The sequence below is a fragment of the Anabrus simplex genome, chromosome 5 (genome assembly GCF_040414725.1).
Source record: "Anabrus simplex isolate iqAnaSimp1 chromosome 5, ASM4041472v1, whole genome shotgun sequence".
Classification (NCBI taxonomy): Eukaryota; Metazoa; Arthropoda; class Insecta; order Orthoptera; family Tettigoniidae; genus Anabrus; species Anabrus simplex.
The window spans coordinates 81,672,661-81,697,298 of NC_090269.1; the positions used below are offsets into that span (position 1 = coordinate 81,672,661).

Here is a 24,638-nt window from a genome sequence, read left to right on the forward strand (position 1 = left end):
CAGAACACTGTAGTCATCTTTATCGATTTCACAAAAGCATATGACTCAATAGACAGACAAACCTTATTTAAAGTCCTAGAGGAGTTTGGAATTGACAAGAAAACTAGAGAACTCATTAAACAAACCCTGACGGATACCATCTCGAAAGTCAAGTTCCTCGGAGATATATCTGACCCGTTCGAAATCAAGACAGGGGTCAGACAAGGAGATGGACTGTCCCCGATCCTCTTCAACCTAGTTTTGGAGAAAATAATGAAAACTTGGCAAGAAGCTCTGAAATCGGAAGGGATAAGAGGAATACACCTTGGAAGAGAAGGCCAGAACTTGGAAATTAAATGTCTAGCTTTTGCCGATGACCTCGCCGTCTTAGCTAAAAAACGAGAAGACGCTATAAAGATGATAGAGAAACTGTACGAAATCGCCGGAAAAGCAGGTCTTAAAGTTTCTTACGGAAAGACGGAGTATATGGAGTATAGGCACCGAAATGAGAAGTACATGGAGATAAAGTATGGGAAGATTAAAAGGGCAGAGAAGTTCAGATACCTGGGAGAATGGATCCAACCCAATGGGCTAGACAAAGAGGCTATCAAAGGAAGAATCAGAAAATTGGAATTGGCCCACAAACTAACCCAGAGTATGTACAACAAACGGGCAATATCCTACATGGCCAAAATCCGACACTATCATTCAGTAATCAAACCAGAAGGATTGTATGCCTCAGAGTATCTTATTTTGAATAAAAAAGGGGAGCTACAAGAACTGGAAAAGAAAGAAAGGTAGATCCTAAGGAAGATTCTGGGACCCCAGAAAACTACTGATGGAACCTGGAAAAAAAGGAAAAACAAGGATCTTTATAAACATACGGAAAAGATCTCAGACACAATGAGGAAGCGAAGGTTGAACTTCTATGGACATCTAGTAAGAATGGATAAAAGCAGACTGACCAAAAAGATCTTTAAGTACATTGTAGGATTGAAGGCCACCACTAAGTGGGTAGAAGAGGTCAAAAGAGATGCAGAAGAAGTTGGAATTACTCTAGAGGTGATCAGTAAAAGGAAAGAGTTTAGAAACATAATCAAGAAAATCAAATTTTTTGAGGACAAACCACCTAAAAAGAAGCCCAACCGGATAATCTCTGAGGAGGAGAGAAAAATATGAAGCGAGAGAATGAAAAGGTTCTGGGAAGAGAAGAGAAGAAAGGCCAACAAGCCTTAAGTTCTATGCAGTCCACAGTTGGCCAAATTCGGAAGAAGAAGAAGAAGAAGAAGATTAATTACGACAATAATAGATATTCATCGTCGCCATAAGACCTATCTGTGTCAGTGCGACGTAAAGCCCATAGCAAAAAAAAAAAAAAAAAGATAGATATTCAGGTTCAGGAGTTTATAGATTGACATGTTCTCAGTGTGGAAAATCATATGTTGAGGTTCAGGAGTTTATAGATTGACATGTTCTCAGTGTGGAAAATCATATGTTGGGCAGACTGCGCGTAGCTTTTATATAAAATACATGGAACATTTCAATGCCGAAAAACATAATAAATACTTGGCAATGAGCATCCACGTGAAGGAAACTGGACACTGGTTCACTACAATAGAAAAAGATCTGACAATAATCAGGTATACAGGCAAGGGTAAACTTTTGAATGAATTTGAGAGTATTTACATTTTCTTGGACAGGACATATAATAAAGATCGTAATCTTAATGACGGCACGGAAGTCAGAAGTCCGCTACATATTTTTACGCCTTATTAAATACGGTCAACCCAAACCATAGTAAAGTCCCTCAGATATTTAAATCCTTAGAATTAGAGACTCCCTCTATTTCGCTAAATACCGACCCCATACTTGTTCCTTTAAACAACGTCCCTCCTATACCGACTACAATACGTGAAGCTCCACCTACCGGTACCCCCTCTTCCCCTCAGCATTCCCCAGCGCCTCCACAGTGTCGATACTACACTAGAAGTAGGAACTTCAAACAGACTAACGCTGCAGATGCGTTAGGACATACGTTACATCTTGAGAATGAGTAAGTCTACATTATACAACATATAGTTTTCAGTGATATGCTCTCGGCCTAATTTTCCCGTCGTCAAGTTAGCTTTCTGTTTCATTCCAGATTGACACATCGTTTACTACGGATATCCACGTCTACATGAGGCATTTTCTGGTTACACGAAATTGTCGTCCGACTTACCTTCGTTTATTTGGATAATTTTAGCAGTGTTTTCAGCAAATTCTTCGATGTTTTTTAGCACTTCATGACATACTATGACTTTTATCCAACTTTCCAAGACATCTTAATCTATACCAATTCGACTACTTATTTTCATCCTAATTTTAAATATTGGCCTCAAACATGATCAAATACTGTATCTTTTAACTGTCTTGTTCTTGTCCTGTGACACCTTAGTTTTGATATTCTGTTTTCCAAACGTGATATATATATTGTTCAAGCTTTTTGTCAAGAAGATCCATTTCAGTGTCAGACATGGATTTTTTTTTTTTTTTTAAACAATGTGTGACAATTACTTATAGACGAACAATTCAATTTTTCAACTGTTTTTAGTATAAGTTCTGTTTTATTCAATATTTTTGTGCTATAATAATTTTGCATCCACAGTATCAACACTTGTAAATATTCATCAACACGTTTTATGTAAACTATTATGATTCCTTAGACCAGTGTGTGTTTTAAGATTGATCGAGGCTGATGATGCCCAATAAATAGTGGGCAAAACATGTACCATTCAAATTTCTGGTAATTTCTATATGTATTTAATCACATAATAGTGGAGTAAATTGTATTGAATAGGTGGTATTAAAATTACACCTTGCATAAACTTTTGGACATTGTCGGAGGGATAGCCACTCGCTGATCGCCGTTCCTTGGCTTCTTCTCTGCCCAAGTTCCAGCCGCTATTTTGGCTTCCTTCCTTGCTCTCTTCCTTTCTTTTTAATATGCACTGTTGCGAGGTGGTCTGTTTATATGAAATTTGTTGATTTTTGATGCAGAAATCTTCAGTTCTGTCTCTACGGACATTCCTGGTTTGCTTGTGGTAGCAGTCTGCTCTACTGGAGCTTCTGTTGCCGTTTCTTGTTTTGAGTTGGCGACAGCCTGTCCAATTGGGACTCCTGTCTCCATTTTTTTATCTTGGGCTTGCTCCTGGATCTGCTCTACTGGAGCTTACATGGCTTCTCTTGATGTTAAGGTTTTTTAAATTGGTTCTTCATAAGCATCCATATTTCAATCAATCATAGGGTTTTTGCCCCTTCTAGGGTCCTGAGCGTCGTTCTCACCATCCATACAGCCAGACATTGTCCTCCCGCAATTCAGGCTCTCCGTGGCAGAGACCACGCCCCTCAGTCCATCCAGTGGTCCGCCCCTGGCCTGAACCTAGCCAGGTTTGTTCCCCCTTCAGTAGGCCTACTCATGTGGTCTCTGCTTGGCATTATCATGACTGAGTTCACAGTCATGACTTTCCCCCTAGGTTGGAATCGCCCCTTTCCCAACCTGCGGCCCGTCCAGCAACGTAGAGCAAAGTGATATGTTGGTACCAGCACCCCGCAGTGAGCCTTCACCTCAATCACTAGCCCCACTTCACGTGAACCATCGTATCACCCATGTGGAGGAACCATGGATGCCTCTCTAGCATGTGTATGCGAGGCCTCCACTTCCAAGCCTTGACTTGCGCTAGTAATAATCACAATGCCTCGAGATGTTTTCTGGCCATACCTGTTTTGGTCTGCGAGAGGGTATTTTATTTCCCTCAGACCCTCCAGACAAGTCCGGAGGGCCCCCCTATCCGCCACCTGGGATGCCCCCGATAGGGGGAACAGGTAAGAAATCCCCCACGGGATGGGTCATTGTTACCAGTGACCTTATTATCGGTCCATATTTCTTCGGTGGCTCTGTGATAGGGGAATCATACCACCAGATGGTACTCACTGGCAGTTACCTGAACTTCACTAAGTTGGCCTGTTGAATGACATAGTTATGGTTCCCCTGGACGTTACCTGACTCCTATTTGAGACTGGTTGAACAACCAGTTTCCGTTATGGATTAGACGTGGAGGGCCTCTTAACGAAATGTAATAATTGGCTCTGGTCCTTCCTAAAGGGAAAGATTTTCACAACTTGTATGACTGTTACACATTATGAATCTCATTTTTGGTCTGCAGTGAATGTCTGGTGTATATAAATAAAAAAATATATATTAAAGATCCATTTTTTCACCACAACAAATTATCCTTTGATTATTTATTCAATAAATAATCAATATACAATATAGTAATCAAAATATTAATTATTATTTGTTGTGGCAGAAATTTTATATATACTCGTATGACTTCCGTTGAAGAGCTGAAAGAAGAGATACCCCTAGCCTGAGAATGATCACTCCTGAAAGGCTGTGCTGCTGGGCAAGCAGATGCATGTGGCAACGAATCCAACTCTGCGTCGAGAATGATGGTCTGCATCCCAAGAGAGTTTGAAATATGTTAAATACAATTGTTTGCCTTTTATGTTGCTTCTTATTTCAATACAATACCTTAAACATTTCCGATTGTAACTTCTGGCCCACCCTGTATAATAATGAGGGGGGGGGGGGAGTGTGTGTGTATCCAGCGAAATCTACGGTATGCAGAGATCGTAAATTTTTAACGTAGGTAGATGGAAGGGGGTCCGAATGTACCTCGAAGCTGGATTTTTAATTTTCGCTTTCATTTGTGAGCTATGAACGAAAAACCATTCAATTACTACTGATCTGCATTTAGGGCAGTCGCCCAGGTGACAGATTCCCTATCTGTTGTTTTCCTAGCCTTTTCTTAAATGATTGCAAAGAAATTGGAAATTTATCGAACATCTCCCAGTTATTCCAATCCCTAACTCCCCTTCCTATAAACAAATATTTGCCCCAATTTTTCCTCTTGAATTCTAACTTTATCTTCATATTGTGATCTTTTCTACTTTTAAAGACACCAATTAAACTTATTCGTCTACTGATATAATTCCACGCCATCTCTCCACTGACAGCTTGGAACATACCACTTATGATATAGACGTTGATTCCCGTAAGGAACCTGAAAGATTTGTCCCGAATGAGTAAATTTATAATACAGTTGTAAGTGGTCTGTTATTGGACATTATAAATTTTTTAACTGACTCATTTGTGGTTGCCAGTGTTTCACCCCAGTGTGCTAGGTTGCTTTTTTGCTTTACGTCGCACCAACACAGACAGGTCTTATGGCGATGATGGGATATGAAAGGCCTGGGAAGTGGAAGGAAGCGGCCGTGGCCTTAATTAAGGTACAGCCCCAGCATTTGCCTGGTGTGAAAATGGAAAACCATGGAAAACCATCTTCAGGGCTGACGAAAGTGGGGCTCGAACCCACAATCTCCCGATTACTGGATACTGGCCGCACTTAAGCGACTGCAGCTATCGAGATCGGTGTGTGTGTGTGTGTGTGTGTGCGCGCGTGCATGCATGCGTGTGTTACGTTTGGCTCATCAATTGGTAAATAGCACACCCACCAAGACGCATGGCTAGTGCATACCTTCGAGGCCACTGCGTAGGCTACTTCGAGCCACTGGCAGTGCCAATGCATTATAAGAGACTTCGTCTCATTACCAAAAATCGGTGCCAACTTAGCACACTGGGGGAAACGCTGGCAACCGGGAATGAGTTAGCTGAAAAATTTATAATGTCCAGTAACGGACCACTTACAGTGGTATTACATACCACTTAGTCGAGCAGCTCGTCTCCTTTCTCCCAAGTCTTCCCAGCCCAAACTTTGCAACATTTTTGTAACGGTACTCTTTTGTCGGAAATCACCCAGAAAACAAACCGAGCGGCTTTTCTTTGGATTTTTTCCAGTTCTTGAATCAAGTAATCCTGGTGAGGGTCTCATACACTGGAACCATACTCTGGTTAAGGGTCTTACCAGAGACGTATATTCCCTCTCCTGTACATCCCTACTATAACCCCTAAATACCCTCATAACCATGTGCAGAGATCTGTACCCTTTATTTGTAATAATATTTATGTGATTACCCCAGTGGAGATCTTTCCTTATATTAAGACCTAGGTACCTACAATGGCCACCAAAAGAAACTTTGACTCCATCATCGCAGTAATTAAAACTGAGAGGACTTCTCCTATTTGTGAAACTTACAACCTGAGTTTTAACCCCGTTTATCATCATACCATTGCCTATTGTCCTCACAACATTATCGAGGTCATTTTGCAGTTGCTTGCTTATTTATTACTCCATACAGTATAACATCATTTGCAAAAAGCCTTATCTCTGATTCCACTCCTTTACACATATCATTGATATATATAAGAAAACTTAAAGGTCCAGTAATACTGCCTTAAGGAATTCCCCACTTAATTATTACAGGGACAGATAAAGTTTCAGCTACTCTTATTCTCTTAGTTCTATTTTCTAGAAACATGGCCACCCATTCAGTCACTCTTTTGTCAAGTCCAATTGCACTCATTTTTGCCAGTAGTCTCCCATGATCTACCCTATCAAATGCTTTAGATAGGTCAATTGCAATACAGTCCATTTGACCTTCTGAATCCAGGATATCTGCTATATGTTGGTGGAATCCTACAAGTTGAGCTTCAGTGGAATAACCTTTACCTAAACCCAAGCTGCCTTTCATCAAACAAGTTATTAATTTTGCAAACGTGTAATATAATCAGAAAGAATGCTTTCCCAAAGCTTACATGCAATGCATGCCAAACTGACTGGCTTGTAACTTTTAGCTTTATATCTATCACCCTTTACTTTATACACAGGGGCTACTATAGCAACTCTCCGTTCATTTGGTATAGCTCCTTCATGCAAACAATAATCAAATAAGTACTTCAGATATGGTACTATATCCCAACCCATTGCCTTTAGTATATCCCCTGACACCTTATCAGTTCCAGCTGCTTTTTTTGTTTTCATCTTTTGTATTTTACTGTAAATGTCATTGTTGTCATAGGTAAATTTTAATACTTCTTTAGTATTAGTCACCTCCTCTATCTGGACATTATCCTTGTAACCAACAATCTTTACATACTGCTGACTGAATACTTCTGACTTTTGAAGATCTTCACATACTCACTCCCCTTATTCATTAATGATTCCTGGAATATCCTTCTTGGAACCTGTTTCTGCCTTAAAGTACCTATGCATACGCTTCCATTTTTCACTAAAATTTGTATGACCGCCAATTATTCTTGCCATCATGTTATCCTTAACTGACTTCTTTGCTAGATTCAGTTTCCTAGTAAGTTCCTTTAATTTCTTCTTACTTCCACAGCCATTTCTAACTCTATTTCTTTCCAACCTGCACCTCCTTCTTAGGCTCTTTACTTCCCTGTTATAATATAGTGGGTCTTTACCATTCCTTACCACCTTTAAAGGTACAAAACTATTTTCACATTCCTCAACAATCCCAGAGTCTGTTTACATTTTTGTGTACCATTTTCTGCCAATCATAATTACTTTTTTTAAACTCTCTCATGCCTGTTTTATCAGCCATATGGTGCTGCCTAATAGTCCTAATTTTAATATTTTCCTTTCACATTTATTTTTAACTGCCACAAAAACAGCTTCATGATCACAAATACCATCTAATACTTTGGTTTCTCTATAGAGCTCGTCTGTTTTTACCAGCACCATGTCCAGAATATTTTTCCCTCTGTTTGGTTCCATCACTTTCTGAATCAGATGCCCTTGCCATATTAACTTATTTGCCATTTGTTGGTCATGCTTTCTGTCGTTCACATTACCTTCCCAATTGACATTTGGTAAATTGAGATCACCCGCTACAATCACGTTCCTTTCTTTATCGTTTCCCACATAGCTGATTACCTTATCAAATAATTCTGAATCAGCATCAGCGATATCCTTTCCCGGTCTGTACACTCTAAAGACATCAAGTTGCCTATTATCTTTAGAGATGAGCCTTACACCTAGAATTTCATGTTTGTCATCTTTAACTTTTTCGTACGGGTAGCTTACAAATTCTTCTTTCACCAGAATGAATACTCCCCCTCCTACCTTTCCTATTCTATCTCTATGATACACACTCCAATTCCGTGAGAAAATTTCTACATCCATTATATCATTTCTCAGCCATGATTCAACTCCTATTACAATATTTGTTAAGTATATATCTATTAAATTACTTAATTCGATTCCTTTCTCTACAATACTTCTACAGTTGAGCACTAACAATTTTATGTCATCCCTACTTGACTTCCAGTTCCCTGCTACCTTATCACCGCTCCCTAGGCCACTCCGTTTTCCTGAATGTTCCTCCCTGTAACACTTCTAAATAAATTTCCTAACTTATATGTACCACTGCCCTTTAAGTGAAGGCCATCTGGAAAACGGTTGGAGTATGACAATCTGATGTGCTGTCACCAAGATGAAATGTATATATTCACTGTTGCTAGACAATGTATACAAGATAGGTAATAAAATTCAAGAAGCCATTTTAAGCCCATGGCATAGGAAGCCATTTTCGGTGCCAGACATGAACAGCCACATTCTATCTGGAAGTGTCTGTCTGTGTGTATGTGTGCGATGCCCAGCCAAATCTGCGGCACGCAGATATCTGAAATTTTGAACAAAGGTTGGATTATTATACAGATAAAGATTTGTTTTCAGAACAACATGACAAATATAGGATATCTGAAGGGCAAACAAATGCTCATTTTCTCTGAATGTACTGTAGACAGGATCTGGAGAAGTTCATATGTACTGGAACATGATCTTGGAGAAGGCGTACTAGGTGAGGAAGATGCATAAATAATGGTAAACAAATAAATAATGCCATCCATAATGTATCGGATTAATCGGACATGTTAAGGGATAACAATAGAAGAGAAAGACAATGACATAAACAATGCAAACAGACTAAATAATAATAATAATAATAATAATAATAATAATAATAATAATAATATCTACAATAAAAATCAGTTTCATTCACTGCAAAAATCAGACATTACAACACTGGCATCAAACCAGAAAGTCTATATGCGATCGAATGTATTCCACTGAACAGAAAGGGCTTACTAGAAAACATTAAAAAGACAGAAAGGAAGATACTAGGGCCCAGGAAAGCGAGTCAAGAATTTAGACTGCGACCAAATGAGGAACTATACAAAAGGACCGAAAAAATCACAACATCCTTCAAGAAGAGAAGACTCTGCTTCTACGGACACATTAAAAGAATGCCACCAGAGAGAACAGCCAAGCGAATTCTGGAATACATGGAGAACAGGAAGACACAAACTAGCTGGCTTAAAGGGGTCAAGGAAGATATGGAGGAAAATAATATATCACAGTAGTTAGTATACAACAGACAGGAATACAAAAAAATCAACAACAAAATTAAGGGATTCCAAGATCAAAGTAGCAAAAAACGGACCGGCAACAACTGGTCACGAGAACGTAAAGAAGCCCACTCCGAAAGGATGAAGAAGTACTGGGCCGATCGAAAGAGGAAGAACCGTAAATGAATGATGCTTAACGTGGTCCATAGTAGACCCATTCGAAAACAAGAATAATAATAATAATGACAATAAATGCAGAATTCAGCAATACCATAGAGATGGGCACTTGATGACTAAGTAACCAGCGAACAGGCCTTCAGCTGTGTGTTGAGCTGATTAACTCAGACAGTAGAAGGGATATTTCAGTGTGCTCAGATATGAAGCCTCAAGATGGTAGATTTAGTGGAACGTAAAACAACTGTGCGGACAAAATTATGCCATGCCTGCATCTCTGAAAACTTTAAAAGTAGTTATTGGGACATAAAATCAATAACAGTTATTATTTAGTTCATAGAGTTCTGTTTCGTATCTTTGAATTACATACAGCACAGCACACTGTCAACCACTGCAGATACATGCTATTATTCAATACATTCTTCTACACAGGTTTGGTGTCATGAAGTACATTTGGTCGTAAAACAGGGTCAAGGTCCACTCCTTTTGTCTCACTAACCTAATAACATTGGGGTCAGATGAGAGCAAGAGTTGGGTATGTCATGCATGCATTCTACATTCTGTGTTCAGTGAACTTTCAAAATTAAAAGTTTCATGAGGTCTCGCAAGTCAAATACTGTCGGGATCAGAAGACTAAAAGGGTTGACTAAGTGAGGGTTGATAGCACGATATAGATAAAAGTCGTGTCCTCATCCCGAGGTGGTGCAGCTCTTTTCAGGCACATACCATCTCTCCTGCAATTCTTAAATCTCTGGCTGTACCGGAAGTCGAACCCAGGCCTCCGAGGAAGGCAGCTGATACTGCTAACTGTTATGCTACGGAGCGGATGATATCAAGATGAAAGTGGTGAAGCTGATAGAGGGGTGTGGAAACAATACCAGACATGGCTAGAGGTCCCACGATGTGAAGTTTAGATCCTAGGGTTACGTCTTTTAGTGGCATCTTAGGATGGGCGGGGGGGGTACTGTTGACAAATCCTGCGCCCCAGCCAACGGGCGTACCTTCTATTTGTTGCACCTGTACTCTCAGCAGGCAACAACAATATTACAGACTTCAGTAACGAAAAATATTACTCCCAATAAACTACCCCGTGTGGGTGGGGATTCCAGATGAAGAATACACCCACGGTATCCCCTGCCTGCCGTAAGAAGCAACTAAAAGGGGCGACAAAGGGATGATGGACTTAGGACCATGAGACCACTTGTGATCGGTATCATTACGTGAGGAACGCCATGAGTTGACATTACTTGCAATTAGTACAACCATGTGAAGAATACCATGGGTCTATGTTACATAGGAGCAGCACCATTATATGCGGAACACCACGGGTTTGGGCGTTGTCTGTGATTGGTACCATCATGTGCATCCAACTGAGACGGAAGAGCAGGCGCTCGGCTGCACAGACTAGTGTCTAGTGCAAGGCCTCTCAAACGCCCAAAATCTCACGCGTGCAAACTGAGGCGCAGAGTTCCTGTGCACAGTGCATTGGTCTGGCTTGGCTTGGACCAACACCTTGTCTCTGGGCTACTCAGCTAAGCCCAGCTTAACTATGCTCGGATTTGGAGCGCTACGGAGCAAGTGAGGAAGAGGGAGCGGAGTGAGCGAGACAGGTGTGGGGAAAGAGAGAGACAGCTCTATTGCTCCAAATCGAGGAGTGGGGGTCTGCAATCTTGTCAACCAAGCAAAGTTGTCTTTTGCACAGTGCATGTACTGTGAGAGGCCCTGGTCTAGTGGGATAAGATGCTGAGCTTTGCGCTCGAATGTGTTGGTTACACTGTTTTCAGAATGGGTCTGAACTATGTATGAGTAGTATCACTATATGAGGTACACCATGGGTCTACGTTGTCTGTGATTAGTACCACTATGTGAGGAACACCTTGGGTCTGCTTTGCCTGAGAGTAGTACCATTATGTGCGGAAGGCCATGGATCTGTGTTGCCTGTGGATGGTGCCTTAATGTGTGATACACCCTGGGCCTACATTGCATATGATTAGTACCACTATGTGAGTGATATCATGAGTATAGGTGGGGATTGATTCGTACGAGTATGTGGGAAACACCACAAATCTAGCCAGCATCCGTGATTAGTCCTACTGTGGAAGGAACACCATGGGTCTGCATTGCTTGTAAGTGGTGCACTTACATGAGGAACACCAGGGATCTATGTTACCTGTGAGTGGTGCCGTTATTTGTGACATACCATGGGTCTACATTACCTGTGGTTAGTACCACCATACGAGACACACCAGAGTCTATATTATCTCTGATTAGTGCCACTGTAAGAAAACATCATGGTTCTTCTTTACCAGTAATTATTACCATTATGAGAATAGAAGCTTTTGAAATGTGGTGTTACAGAAGAATGCTGAAGGTGAGATGGAAAGATCGAATCACGAATGAAGACATACTGAATTGAATTGGTAAGAGGAGATCGATTTGAGTACATTTGACCAGAAGAAGAGATAGAATGATAGGACACATCTTAAGACACCCAGGACTTGTTCAGTTGGTTTTTGAAGGAAGTGTAGGTGGTAAGAAGGGTCGGGGTAGACCAAGGTATGAATGTGACAAGCAGATAAGAGCAGATGTAGGATGCAGTAGTTACATAGGAATGAAAAGGTTAGCACAGGATAGGGTTGGATGGAGGACTGCATCAAACAAGTCTGTGGACTTTTGACTCAAAAAACAGCAACACCGAGCTCGATAGCTGCAATCGCTTAATTGCGGCCAGTATCCAGTATTCGGGAGATAGCGGGTTCGAACCCCAATGTCGGCAGCTCTGAAGATTATTTTCCGTGATTTCCCCATTGTCACACCAGGCAAATGCTGGGGCTGTACCTTACTTAAGGCCATGGTCATTTCCTACCCACTCCTAGCTCTTTCCTGTCCCATCGTCACCGTTAGACCTATCTGTGTCGGTGCGACGTAAAGCCAATTTTAAAAAAACAACAACATGAGAGGCCTTTGACCTGGATTTTGGACCCCTTTGGACAACAAGCATCATCTTAGAAAATAAGGCATTGTGAATTGGATACACTGATTGTTTTGTATTCATGATCATTTTTTCATTATATTTTGTTTTAGATTGTAGTCTGTGGATATAATTTGAAGTTTTTATTATTGTTTCATTTCGTCGCACTTCGTACCATTAAGGTCTGATGACCTAGACTCCTTCATCCTAATAAACTACAGCAAGAAGAAAATTCACAAATTATAGTACAGTTTAAAAGGCAGTTGTTTCTTTCTCTGTACGTGTTAATTTCTTATTGAACCAGTTAGAGACAGCATTTCACCGATCAAGCATAGCTGTGTCAAAGAGCAATTCTTGCTCGAAGAAATGAAGCTGTCAGCGACATCAACAAGCAACATCTACGAGAGTTATTTGGTGTTTTACAGATATACACGTCTATCGAAATGACATGTAATAAAGATGAGGCTGTCAACTACTAATTTCAGCAGAGGCAACATCCGTCAAGGAACATGTCAGTGATTTAGGGAAATGCATCACTGAACTAGAAGGATCATTATATCCAGCAAGTCCTACACTTCATGGAGAGCTCAGGAAAATATTGCAAATTGCAAATTGCAAAGTAGCAAAAGAAGGGAGTTTTTATAGTGAAACAGAAGAGAAGCTAAATTGCATCAGATGTGCAGATGTTCAAGAAGATCGTAGATCAGCTTTGAAAAACACTGCAGCATTGGCATTTACAAAATTGCAGTTATTCATGTTTGAAGACCCTGCTAATAAGTTGTGTTCAGCACTTGAAGTGTTTATAGTCCGGTATTCATCATTAACAGAAATGTCGATTAAGCACTAGTGAAAAAAGTGAAGTCTAATCCATTCTTTAAAAATGAGAATGATTCAGTGATCACAAAAGGGTAAAGTGAACGTCAAGAATAAACTAATTAAATTGTGAGATGGAAAAATAAATATTGTGAAAGTTCTGATTAGTTTGCTTGACAGTCATCCGAGTTTAATGGCAGAGCTCTCTAATCATTGTGGTAACCATGTGCTAACTCAGGAGTTTTGAACGACTTGCATTGCAACAGGAAGGTGACAATGTTCTCCTTTGACAGCTAGAAAAAAATATAATGTATTTCTTTCATATTATGCCTGATAATTGAATGATAAAAATGTGTTTGTCTTTAAATAAAACTCCATGTTGTTCTTCAATAATTTATTTGCATAAAAAAGTACCTTTAAAATTCCAAAATATGATGATAATATTATTAAAAATAATGCAAAATTCTTAAAAATAACCCTGATTTCCACCAAAAAATAAAACAGAAAACACAGGTCTCTACCTATGGGCCTATCACTCTGAAGACTGTTTTCCTTTGAGGTTAAAGCGTATCATTACTTCTGCATGAAACTTCATGATTTAGCATTGTAAAAATAGTCTTATGAATAGAAAAACTTAGCACAAAACACAAAATCTCTTCCAGCCATTTTCATTTTAACATGACGTTAAGCACCTTAACAGGACGAGAGTGCTACATTAAATTAACGGAGAGTTTAATGGTGCGTTAGCTTTAACAAAGTTTTATGAAAGAGCCATTCTGTTAACAATTGCATTAAAGCAGATTAACATGTCGTTAAATCCTTGATGGAGTTGGATGAAACTGGCCACTAGTCGTTCATCACGTGCAGTTAGTAATTGAGCGCAGGAAGATTAGTGGACGAAGGATGACATCACGAGGTCTTATTTACAGTAGCTTATTGGTTGATGGAAATGGCACCATATGCATTTCAACGCCATGAGAAATTTCAATTTAACTTGTGACTTTGCATAATCTCTTTACTGACACAGCTAAAGAAAGATTTTAATGCAGACACTCCATTAATATACCGGGTTACTCAGGTAAGATGTCCGTCTTAAATCACTCTTGAACTGTTAAAGATTTTGACATTCTGTTTTCACTTTCATTTAAGATATTAAGAGGCTCATAATAGAACTTGCAGTATTTTTTCAAGGTGTTAGTATCTGCTGTGATAGTGGTACTTTGATTTTTAAAAAGAAAATATTCCCATTTTCTACACCTAGCCTTAAATCATTTATCATTACAAATTCATTGCTGTGATTATTTTGAAAGTAGTATAAATGCTTCTGGAGAAAATGGAATGTATTCAAGTGTCCTTCATTTGTCAGCTGTATGCTGTCCTGCTTGATTGAATCACAAACTAGCCAGTCGAAAGATGCGTTTAAGTGTGACACATAAGCTGTTGATGTGCAGAGTTTCTTCACCTTCTTACAGCTACTCACTGTGATAAACTGTATAATTTAATATCTTTAATGCAAGCCTCTGTGGCTCAGGCAGCCTCTCATCACTGGATACCGTGGTTCAAATCCCAGTCACTCCATGTGAGATTTGTGCTGGACAAAGCAGTAGCGGTACAGGATTTTCTCTGGGTACTCCGGTTTTCCCTGTCATCTTTTATTACAGCAACACTCTCCATTAATATTTCATTTCATCCGTCAGCCATTTATCATTGCCCGAGAGGAGTGGACAGGCTTCGGTAGCTGGCACATTTCCTATCCTCGCCGCTAGATGGAGGTTTCATTCATTCCATTCCTGACCCGGTCTAATGACTGGAAACAGGCTGTGGATTTTCAATATCTTTAATATTGCCTTAGGTAACAGGTAAAGAAAAAACGGGTATGTGGTAGGTTTCCTTTCCTACCAGACTTCCTTTAGTCACCTCCTCTTCTTTTTTGACCCGTGCGGTATGAGGTTTGTGAGGCTTTGGGAGTCTTTCATTTTTGCACCCTTCATGGCCGTTCTCTTCCTTTTATTCATTCTTCAAAGGGTCCGACCTCTTCCTTCTGATCAGTGTTAAGAGGGGATGGTTACCTAGTTGTACGTCCTCTTAAAATAATAATCACTTCCACCACTACCATTACTTTTAAACATTAACCACTGTCTTATTTTTGCACTGCTTTTCTCTCACCCTGAGAAAGACGTGGGTACAATCTGTGACACACATATGGATTGGACCCAGTTTTGTAGCTGGATGTCCTTTCTGACTTAATGCTGTTGTATGGGTGTTCAGTGTTCTAATTTCACACAAACTCAAGTAGGTTTTCTTTAGCAACAATGGGATAGCAAAGGGTTAGGGCTGGGAAGTGAGCAACCATGGTCTTAAAGTACAGCTCCAGCATTTTCCTGGTTTGAAAACAGGAAACCACAGGAAATCATTTTTGGGGTTGCTCGTGGTGGGACTTAAACCTACCATCTCCCAAGTGCAGGTTAACTGTTAAGCAGTCTGCACCATGCAGCCAGCTCGCTCGATCCTTTGTGGTTTAACGTCACATCTGGATAATAATGTTGTCCCTTACAAGCTATCTCATATTTGCTTTTAGTTTTACCTGTTACATTTGAGAGTATGAAAGCTGTGAAATCATACAATTTATCATAATATATTTACAAGCACAGTCAAATAAATGCCTAGCTATCAGCGGAAGGTGAAGGAAATCTGTACATCAACAGCTTGTGTATTGTACATAGCACATCTTTTGGCTGGCTGCAGTAGTTTGTGTTTCAATTGAAAAGGACAGCCTGTAGCTGGCACATTCCATTTTCTCCAGAAATACTAGTGTGATTTCCAAAATAATCACACCACTAAATTTGTAAAGATATAAGTTGAAGGCTAGATGTAGAAAATATGGCAGTTCTATTTTCAAAAATCTTTTCTCAATGACAGTAAAAATTAGCAATGACTGTTGGACAGATACAAACTTCTTGTCTGCCGACTTGAATCTTTTCCTGTCAAAAATCATCTAATCATCTCCCAGATCTGTCCAATACTGAAGTTTTATTCCTCTGAACTAAGTAATTAATCAATTGCTGAAAATTTCCAAAATACATTATCTGAGCATCTGAAAATAATCCAGTCAGCACAATTGACTAAGAAAATAATAGACGACACTGGAAGAGATTGTCACCAAGTCAGCTGAGTATGTATTGATTGAAAAAGAGGTAGTATTGTTTCAGTGACAGACATTTTTCTGCCTCATTAGCACTAAATGGGAAGTTCAAGTATCTCTATTCTCATGCAAAGAAGGCTTATTTCTAAGAACTCATTTGGAAATATAAGACACAAATACAGAAAATAAAGAAATGTCTCTTAGCAATGTAAGGCTCTGGAAGTTCAAAGGCTGTCTGATGTCTGAGACCTGTAAAACTTCTATGCAGGAACAAAAAATGCTGTATGTATCAACTTGCTCTACATTTGTAACTCTGAAAGTGGCTGATAATACTACTATCCTTTCAAATGCTATAGGCTCCGTATAGCAATGTGCTGCTGCGGGTAGATACTATGAGATCTACTTAAAGGCATGTTCATCATCAAATTGACCGTACGGAGCTGGAGTACGGGCAATGTTTACGTGCATTTATTCAATCATTTTATAGTACTGTCTTTAGATGATTAATTTTTAATGTCATAACGTTTCGGCAGAACTATGTTCTTACTGTTGGGTGCTTTAATAGATACTGTAATACAGAGCTGTCTTTTGCGATCTAGTGAAATTGATTTCAAAAGATGGTGGATCTTAGCAGTAAACCGCAAGAAGTAAATCCGTTCAAGTACTGTAATTAATACAAAATAACTCTTTATGAAACTTATTTTAATTTTTGTACAGATAGGTTAACAGTTACAAACAAATTATTATAGCAATGCTATATTCGCAAAGTACGCTGCAGTAGGCCGTCTTTTTTAAAGCACACTAGTAGACACAATATTGTAGTCTATAATCGTAGTCGTAATTATTCATTTTTAATGTCGTAATGTTCCGGCAGAACTATGTGCTTACTGTTGGATGCTTTAATAGATACTGTAATACAGAGCTGTCTTTCGCGATTTAGTGAAATTGATTTCAAAACTTCTTAGCAGTAAACCGCAAGAAGTTTGTTTCCTATCTTACGTCGTAATGATAGGCGGTGTATAATAATAATAATAATAATAATAATAATAATAATAATAATAATAGATCTAATAAAAGTTCTTGTTGAAGAAAAGAAAGAGCACAGAGGGGGAAGATGGACTGAAGAGAGGAGAGTGCAACATTCTGAAAGAATGAAGGCACTGTGGAGAAAGAGGAAGGAAGAAGGGATGATAAGAAGGAAGTGATGTGGTATTGGCGTGGTCATAAGTTTGGCCGGTTCGCAAGAAAGAAAGAAAGAAGGTCTAATGATATAGACTATCATATTTCAATACAGGGCAATGTGTGAAATTTTATAGTATTCAGTCACGACCTCAAATAATTAATTTTAAAGTGCAGTATATAGAAATATTCGGCTCAATGGCTAAATGGTTAGCGTGCTGGCCTTTGATCACAGGGGTCCTGGGTTCGATTCCCAGCAGGGTGGCAAATTATAACCATCACTGTTTAATTCCACTGGTATGGGCTTGGGTGTATGTGTTGCCTTCATTATCATTTCATCCTCATCACGACGCGGAGGTCGCCTACGGGAGTTAAAAAAAAGACCTGCACCTGGCAAGCCAAACATGCCCTCGGACACTCCCGGCGCTAAAAGCCATATGTCATTTCATTTTAGAAATATATTTATAAAAATAGGCCTATTAGCAATAGCTCACAGTAATACCTTATTTTACAAATGTGTGATTGTATGTAAATTTGTGTCCTCGTCCTGAGGAGGTGTAACTATTTTCAGGCACAGCGCTAGTGGAAATGAGCTGCATATACCGTTTTAACCACACAACAGCTCTAATGTCAATCTTAGATTTCTGGCAGCGTCGGGAATCAAACAGGTAACTCTAGGACGGTGGCTAGTAGCGCTAACCATTATACTATGGCCGTGCACTTCATCACTGGTACTATAAATACTGAAATATAATGTAAATAATCATTCATTGGCAAATTTGAGTGATCTTGATTTTTTCTCCTCATGCTAAATTTTTGTGATAATGAACATGCTGTTTCAAAATCAGGAATTTCAATTGGTCCAACATCAAGCCTCTGCCTTTTTATCGGAAAAAAAATCTTCTAATTTGCTCCTCTTGTTAAATTCCTGCGCTTGAGATGCGAGGGCAAGATTATTCATAGGGTTGTAACTTAAAAGCTTTTCAGTCTAACACGCAAGTTCAATATAAATATTACATTATAACATACCTATAAAAACACAATATTAAACAAGGAATGACATTTCGTTCTTTGTAGTGTGTATTTCCTTGTTCAGTAGTTACATTTAACTGAGACGACAATGGAAAGTATGGCTTCTTTCTTAACAAAACATTCACAGGGTTGATTAGTTCTGAGTGAACTGCATAATTAACAACTGAAATATGCTTACATTTCTCTCACGGAGTGCATTCACGGGAACAGTTAATCGCCACCCTAGCAGCATTTACCTTTGCTAACATGATATCGTATTAAAAGTGTGCCAAAACTACTGTTTACTCTATTGTTAGTTCCTTCGAAGCGTTTTTATTGTAAATATGACCACTTTATGCAAGATTGGAAGAATTAGGCTGATAGCTGTCATATAAAACACTCTGAAGTCCCACTATCGGCCATTGCAACACACAGTGAGACTACAGCAGATTGCACGAAAACACACGATAACTTATAACTTACAATGTTCGCCACACGCAGTGCAGCGGTGTATTTCCCTCATTAACGCACGGAGTCCATAGTTACAAAATATTTGAGCACTGTACAATGAACACATCAGCACTCTTCAGTTATGGATGACTGTCTTGTTATTCAAGCAATGCAATGAAATTCTCAACCGATTGAAACATGTAAAGACTCCTAAGGCACAAAATACCCCCTGGAACTTATTCAAAGTGGAGGTTTATACCTGAAGACAATGCTTTTCACACTTGTTTCCTTGAGGAACCAAGAAATTAAATTATCATCATCATCACTTCTCCACTCCAGCAGGCCGGGTGTGGGAATGAACAAGCTGCCTCCCGAGGCTTGTTCTGTTGTTGAAAGCAATACGTCTTTTACCTCTTCTGCTAACTTGCTATGCCTGTCACAGTTTAGGTTTTTTTTGTCAGGGTTAACTCCCTTAGCCTTTAGTAGTCCCCTACTTCATCTAGAAAGCAACAGGTTGAGTATTGGAATGTTTCATCTGCCAACTGCGTGTTGTGAACATTTTTTTCACCATAACCCTACCAAGCGACCTGTTGTGGTGCCCGTTTGGAAACTGGTGCGCTACGAAGAAAGTTTGAGTTTGTGCAGGCTTGTTCGACTGGTGAGCAGTCAGCTGCACTCACGTCATCGCTGAGCCTGGTATATAAAGAAGAGTCACATTGGAGGAGACCAGATAGCCATCAAGCGGTTGACTACACTTTACTGCAGATGCATAGGGCTACTCCCTATTCTGAAGAGTCTGCACAGGTGGATGAAAGACAACAGAGAGGTTTCACCTCAAGGCATGCTCATCGGCAACAAGAAATAACCTTACCTTTCTAGATTTCATCTTGATCTGCAAGCTGTTTTCAAACATCTAGCCAAATATTTCCTTTCAGAGACTTTATACTTTTGCTACAAAACTTAAGTTTGTGTTTTGGCAACATTGAATTGTGTACATTGTATGTGTGTGTGTGTGTGTGTATGTATACATATATACACATAGTGAGAAACATAAAGCAGAACCACTCCCGCGAAAGGTCCGTGCGTGGCAGGAGGTCTGCAATAAATACATTGCTGCGAAAGTTATTTCTAACAAACAAACGAAAAACAACACAAAAAATGAAAGTACTCATATATATCACACCAGGAGATGTTAAAACTGCCTCCCGTCGAAGTTCAAGCATTTCTGACACCTGCTTAGGAAATTGTTCATTACCCTTCATTAACTTTCTAGCCGTTCGAACAGAACCATAGAAAATTTACATTTCCTGAGCATGGTGTCAAAATGATTTTATAGGAGACCTTTCCAGAGCATTACCAATGTCATCTACAATTTCTTGTGTGAGTACTGTACGTGGTGTATTACACTTCTTATTAAGAAGTCTTAAGTAATTTATTTACTAATCTATGAATCAAAGTCCAACCTGGAACGTGAACATCAGGAAATTCTCTTGAAATAATCTCCTTACAGCCCTTGCACTTTTTGTATGGACGTATGAATCGTAAATGAATACTCTGTGGGGAACAGAATACTGCTACCACCTGAGCCATTTCACTGAATTCACACACTGTACTAATGTCACCAACGAACCACATGCCACATTTGCAAACGTTCAAAAAATACTGAAACCTGGCGCAGTAGCGCTGCCTTCAGTACATCTGGCAATGTATTTCATTACCGGCCCACTCACTCACTTAGGAATTCCCGTGCACAGGGTGGAGTGGTTCTGCTTTATTCTGCTCACCCGGTATATATATCATTTGATAGAAATATCACATGGCAGCAGTTTGTGCCAATTTCATAGAACCTTAATTTTGTATATAGAAAATAAAATAAATGTTTGTGTTGTACTTTGGACATTTGTATACAACATTACCTTTACGAGGTAGTGCCAGCCAGGTCAGCCAGACCAAAGTATTTTAAAAGTGGTGTTGCTCCTTTATCACGTGTCCTTTGTCCTGGCTTATGACAGGCATATACAGTACTTGGCCATATACTTGGCCCAGGTTGGCAGTAAAGAAAAGTACTTAGTGATATCAAAATCATAATCATTATCTTAAAGATGCTAGTAGTATTTGGCAATTTTCAAGGTAAATAATAATAATAATAATAATAATAATAATAAACCAGACTGATCCTCTTAAGTCATTAGAATCATTAATTGAAGTAAGAACTTATTATTCATGATATTCTCAAGCTTGCTTACATTTGGGGTTAATCACATCTTCATTGTCTCTTGTATCATGCGACTCGCACACAAATGGAAAAAGTTGTGTTGTGGATGTCTTTTCTAAGGTAACTAGGAGCTATAAGGATAATTTGTAAATTTAAAGTGTTTTCTACCAGCCTATATCTTACAATTCTTCGTCAACCGCCAAACCCTTAATTGTCCCCTTTGCGTTCTTTTTGCACACTCTTACACCCCCATCATCAGTCATCTGGTTATAATTGTTTAAGTGTGCAGATCCTGTTGCTAATCCAATACATGAGTATTTACTCCAGGAACTGTATGAAGTTCACTCAATCCAAAAGAGATGCCGCTAGCTCAACGAAAATTGCTTGGCTCCAGCTGTCAAAATAAATGTTGAGTATCAGTTGATGTTGGACCTGTAACATCAGACCTCGCTGTCAAGTTTACCTCAAAACTGGGCTAGAAAGGGTTTATATATCTTTTCCTGGTTGTGGTTCATTGCTACCAGTATATTTTGACAGTCTCGGATGTCATGTATACTCTTTAAACTGTACTTATAGTAAGTAATTATTAAACAGTTTTGTATATTTAGGATAATCTGTGGCATTAAATTTTACTGTGATCATCTGGCCGCATTGGAGAAATTGGGTGTCATTCTTTCTGCTAATGATGGATGTTTCTTTTTTTTCCCTTCAGACCTAAGAGTAAATACATTCGCATCACCAAGGATGAATTCTTTACAAGTGAAGAGCATTTCCTGTCCAATACTCCCACAAAGGCAGAAAAGGCATGTTCGTATGACCTGGATGACTGTGACACAGCATGGCTGCAAATCCTCAATGGAGAGCGAGCATTAATGGGCAAGTGTAATTTGTTTTTCTACTTTTTTATTGGTTATGAGCTACAAGTTCAATGAGCTGCTTAAAAAGATCTATTCCTCAGTTATATTTCAAGAAAACTTGTGTTTTATTTTCTTTGTTGCTCATTGTGATGTGTATATTCCATCTCCTTTTGAGGTACATTTCCTTCGATTTGTACACTTACAGACTATCTCTAAAAAAAAAATAATTACAAGTGTTGCCTGTATTTGAAAGTTCTGTGAACTTTTACAGTAGATTAAATTTTGAAGTCCAGGCAAATGCTGGGGCTGTACCTTAATTAAGGTCACGGCCGCTTCCTTCCAACTCCTAGGCCTTTCCTATCCCATCGTCGCCATAAGACCTATCTATGTCGGTGCGACGTGCAGCAACTAGGAAAAAAAAAAGAATAAATTTAATGATTGGAGAACACATTCATGTTTAAGGCACATGATTGACTTATATGTGAAGTTGTGAGAGTGTTTTAAACATTGGAATATACGATGAAAATTCACTTAGGTCATAGCATGCTGTAATATTCTCCCGCTACTCTACATGAAAATTCAAGAAAACACTACCTTGCCTCAATTTTCTACACTCCGGATCGCTGTTTTCACCCGCCATTATATATCTGAATACTCAGCTATTCATCTCAGCTGTTTGCCATGTGATCCTGACGTCAATTTGACGTCACCTTCTTGCACAAACTTGATTCTTGATTTGTTCTCATCTTTTCTCACCTAGTCTGTGTAAAAGAACCATCCATTCCACCTGGAATTCAATCTGCTTTCGACTCCAGTGTGGTTGAGGAACCTACGGTCGTCCCCTGTTTTACACGCTCTTGTTTATCACAAGACCACCTGGACTTTACCAGCAAGATCTTTGTGAGCAAAGTGGCATTTTAAGTTGCTTATTTTGGAACTTACTTTTTTCACAACCCTTCAGGCTATATTATGGAGTATTACTTTGGTCGTGTTTATCAATCTCTCCAGCCAAAAACCCATTTGCGGGTGCACGGTGTTCAGTTTTTAAATCTTGCTTTTATATTATTGAACTTTGCCAGTATCAGTATGCGAGGAACTTTAAGGTCATTTATGTGTGGTTAATAACTTCATCATCTATGAATTAGTCTTCATATTTTCTACAGACATTTCTAATTAGAGTGTTGTGCTGGATAATTCCTCCTGTCATGCATCTGGTTCCCACCTTGTTTCCCTCCTTCAGTTAGGGTTCTGTGTCTTGTCAGATTATTTCAGATCTGTGTGTCATTGCATCTATCTTCTTTATAAGATTATCTTGTATTTTAAACTTTGAATGCTGTGTTTCTGGGGTATATTGTTTTTCTTTCAGTATTTTAAATGTGGCTGGAATTCCTCACTGAAAACGCTTGTTGTTGTTGTTGTTGTTGTTGTTGTTGTTGTTGTTGTTGTTACTCCATTTGTTAAACTTCTTGATCTTTTCTTACTCTGTGTTAATCTTTTCTCAGATGGTTGTTAATTAGTATCCTCTCCCTTCTTTTGCATAACGTTACTTCAAGTTTTAAAATATACTTTCTACCTTAAATGTTGTACGTGAGATTATTATTTACTTATTTATTATCCTGTACCTAGCACGGAGACCTCTGAAATCTCCATTCGTTTCCCTAATTCATGGTGTATGTATGTGTATGTTGGGTATTCAGCCCGAAGGCTGGTTTGATCCTGTACAGGTCCACCAACAGCTGTCATAGAGGCATACTAGGAAAATGAGGAGTGAGGTAGTTTCCTGTTGCTTTCCTCACTGAGCCAGAAGTTGCTATTGCATATCAGTCTGCCAAGCCCACTGAAATGCATGCACCAACCGACCCTATGAGTGATATTTTCACACCGTTCATGACAGGGACTGGCTGCATAAGGAACGGTATTACTAGAATCGCTCGTACCTCGGTCTCTTTCATATTGTCAAAGCCAAGGATGAGATTGAGACAGGTCATTGAAAGTAACAAATTTATTCTAGCCCTTACCAGAAGACATAGTGCACTGTAAACACTACATCCTGCCAACAAAGGCTGTCTTGGTGTATATTATTATCAATATTTTATTATATAATCTAACTGCTACTATGACAAATGATAACAGAGTATTATATCATCTTATTCCTCTTATTATTATTAATCTATTTAGTACCAGTGTAATGCCAAGTAAAATCTCCACTTTCATTTCTTAGTTTTCATTGTTAGATTTTAACACATAATTCATTTGATGGTATCCTTTTTCCATGAATCTCGGTTTTGTTCCTGAGGTAAGGCTATGCACAAGTTGAAGACTGGAAACAACAATACCTGAACACATAGAAGTAATATTCAAGATCACTAGCCCATCCACATTTAAAGTAAATACAATATTTACTCATTCATCATGTGTAAAAACTACTCTAAATTGCAACTAAAAACATATGTGCAAGGTGAGTTCATAAATAATGCACA

At 39.0% G+C, this 24,638-nt stretch overlaps 1 protein-coding gene across 1 annotated transcript in view; it reads left to right on the forward strand.

The window, feature by feature from the left end:
* The window catches only part of rno (rhinoceros), a 306,578-nt gene that overhangs the window by 152,380 nt on the left and 129,560 nt on the right, over positions 1-24,638 (forward strand). The window contains exon 6 of the mRNA XM_067146977.2: positions 22,014-22,177. Within this exon, the coding sequence (XP_067003078.2) occupies positions 22,014-22,177 (164 nt within the window). The remainder of the gene's footprint in view (positions 1-22,013; positions 22,178-24,638) is intronic.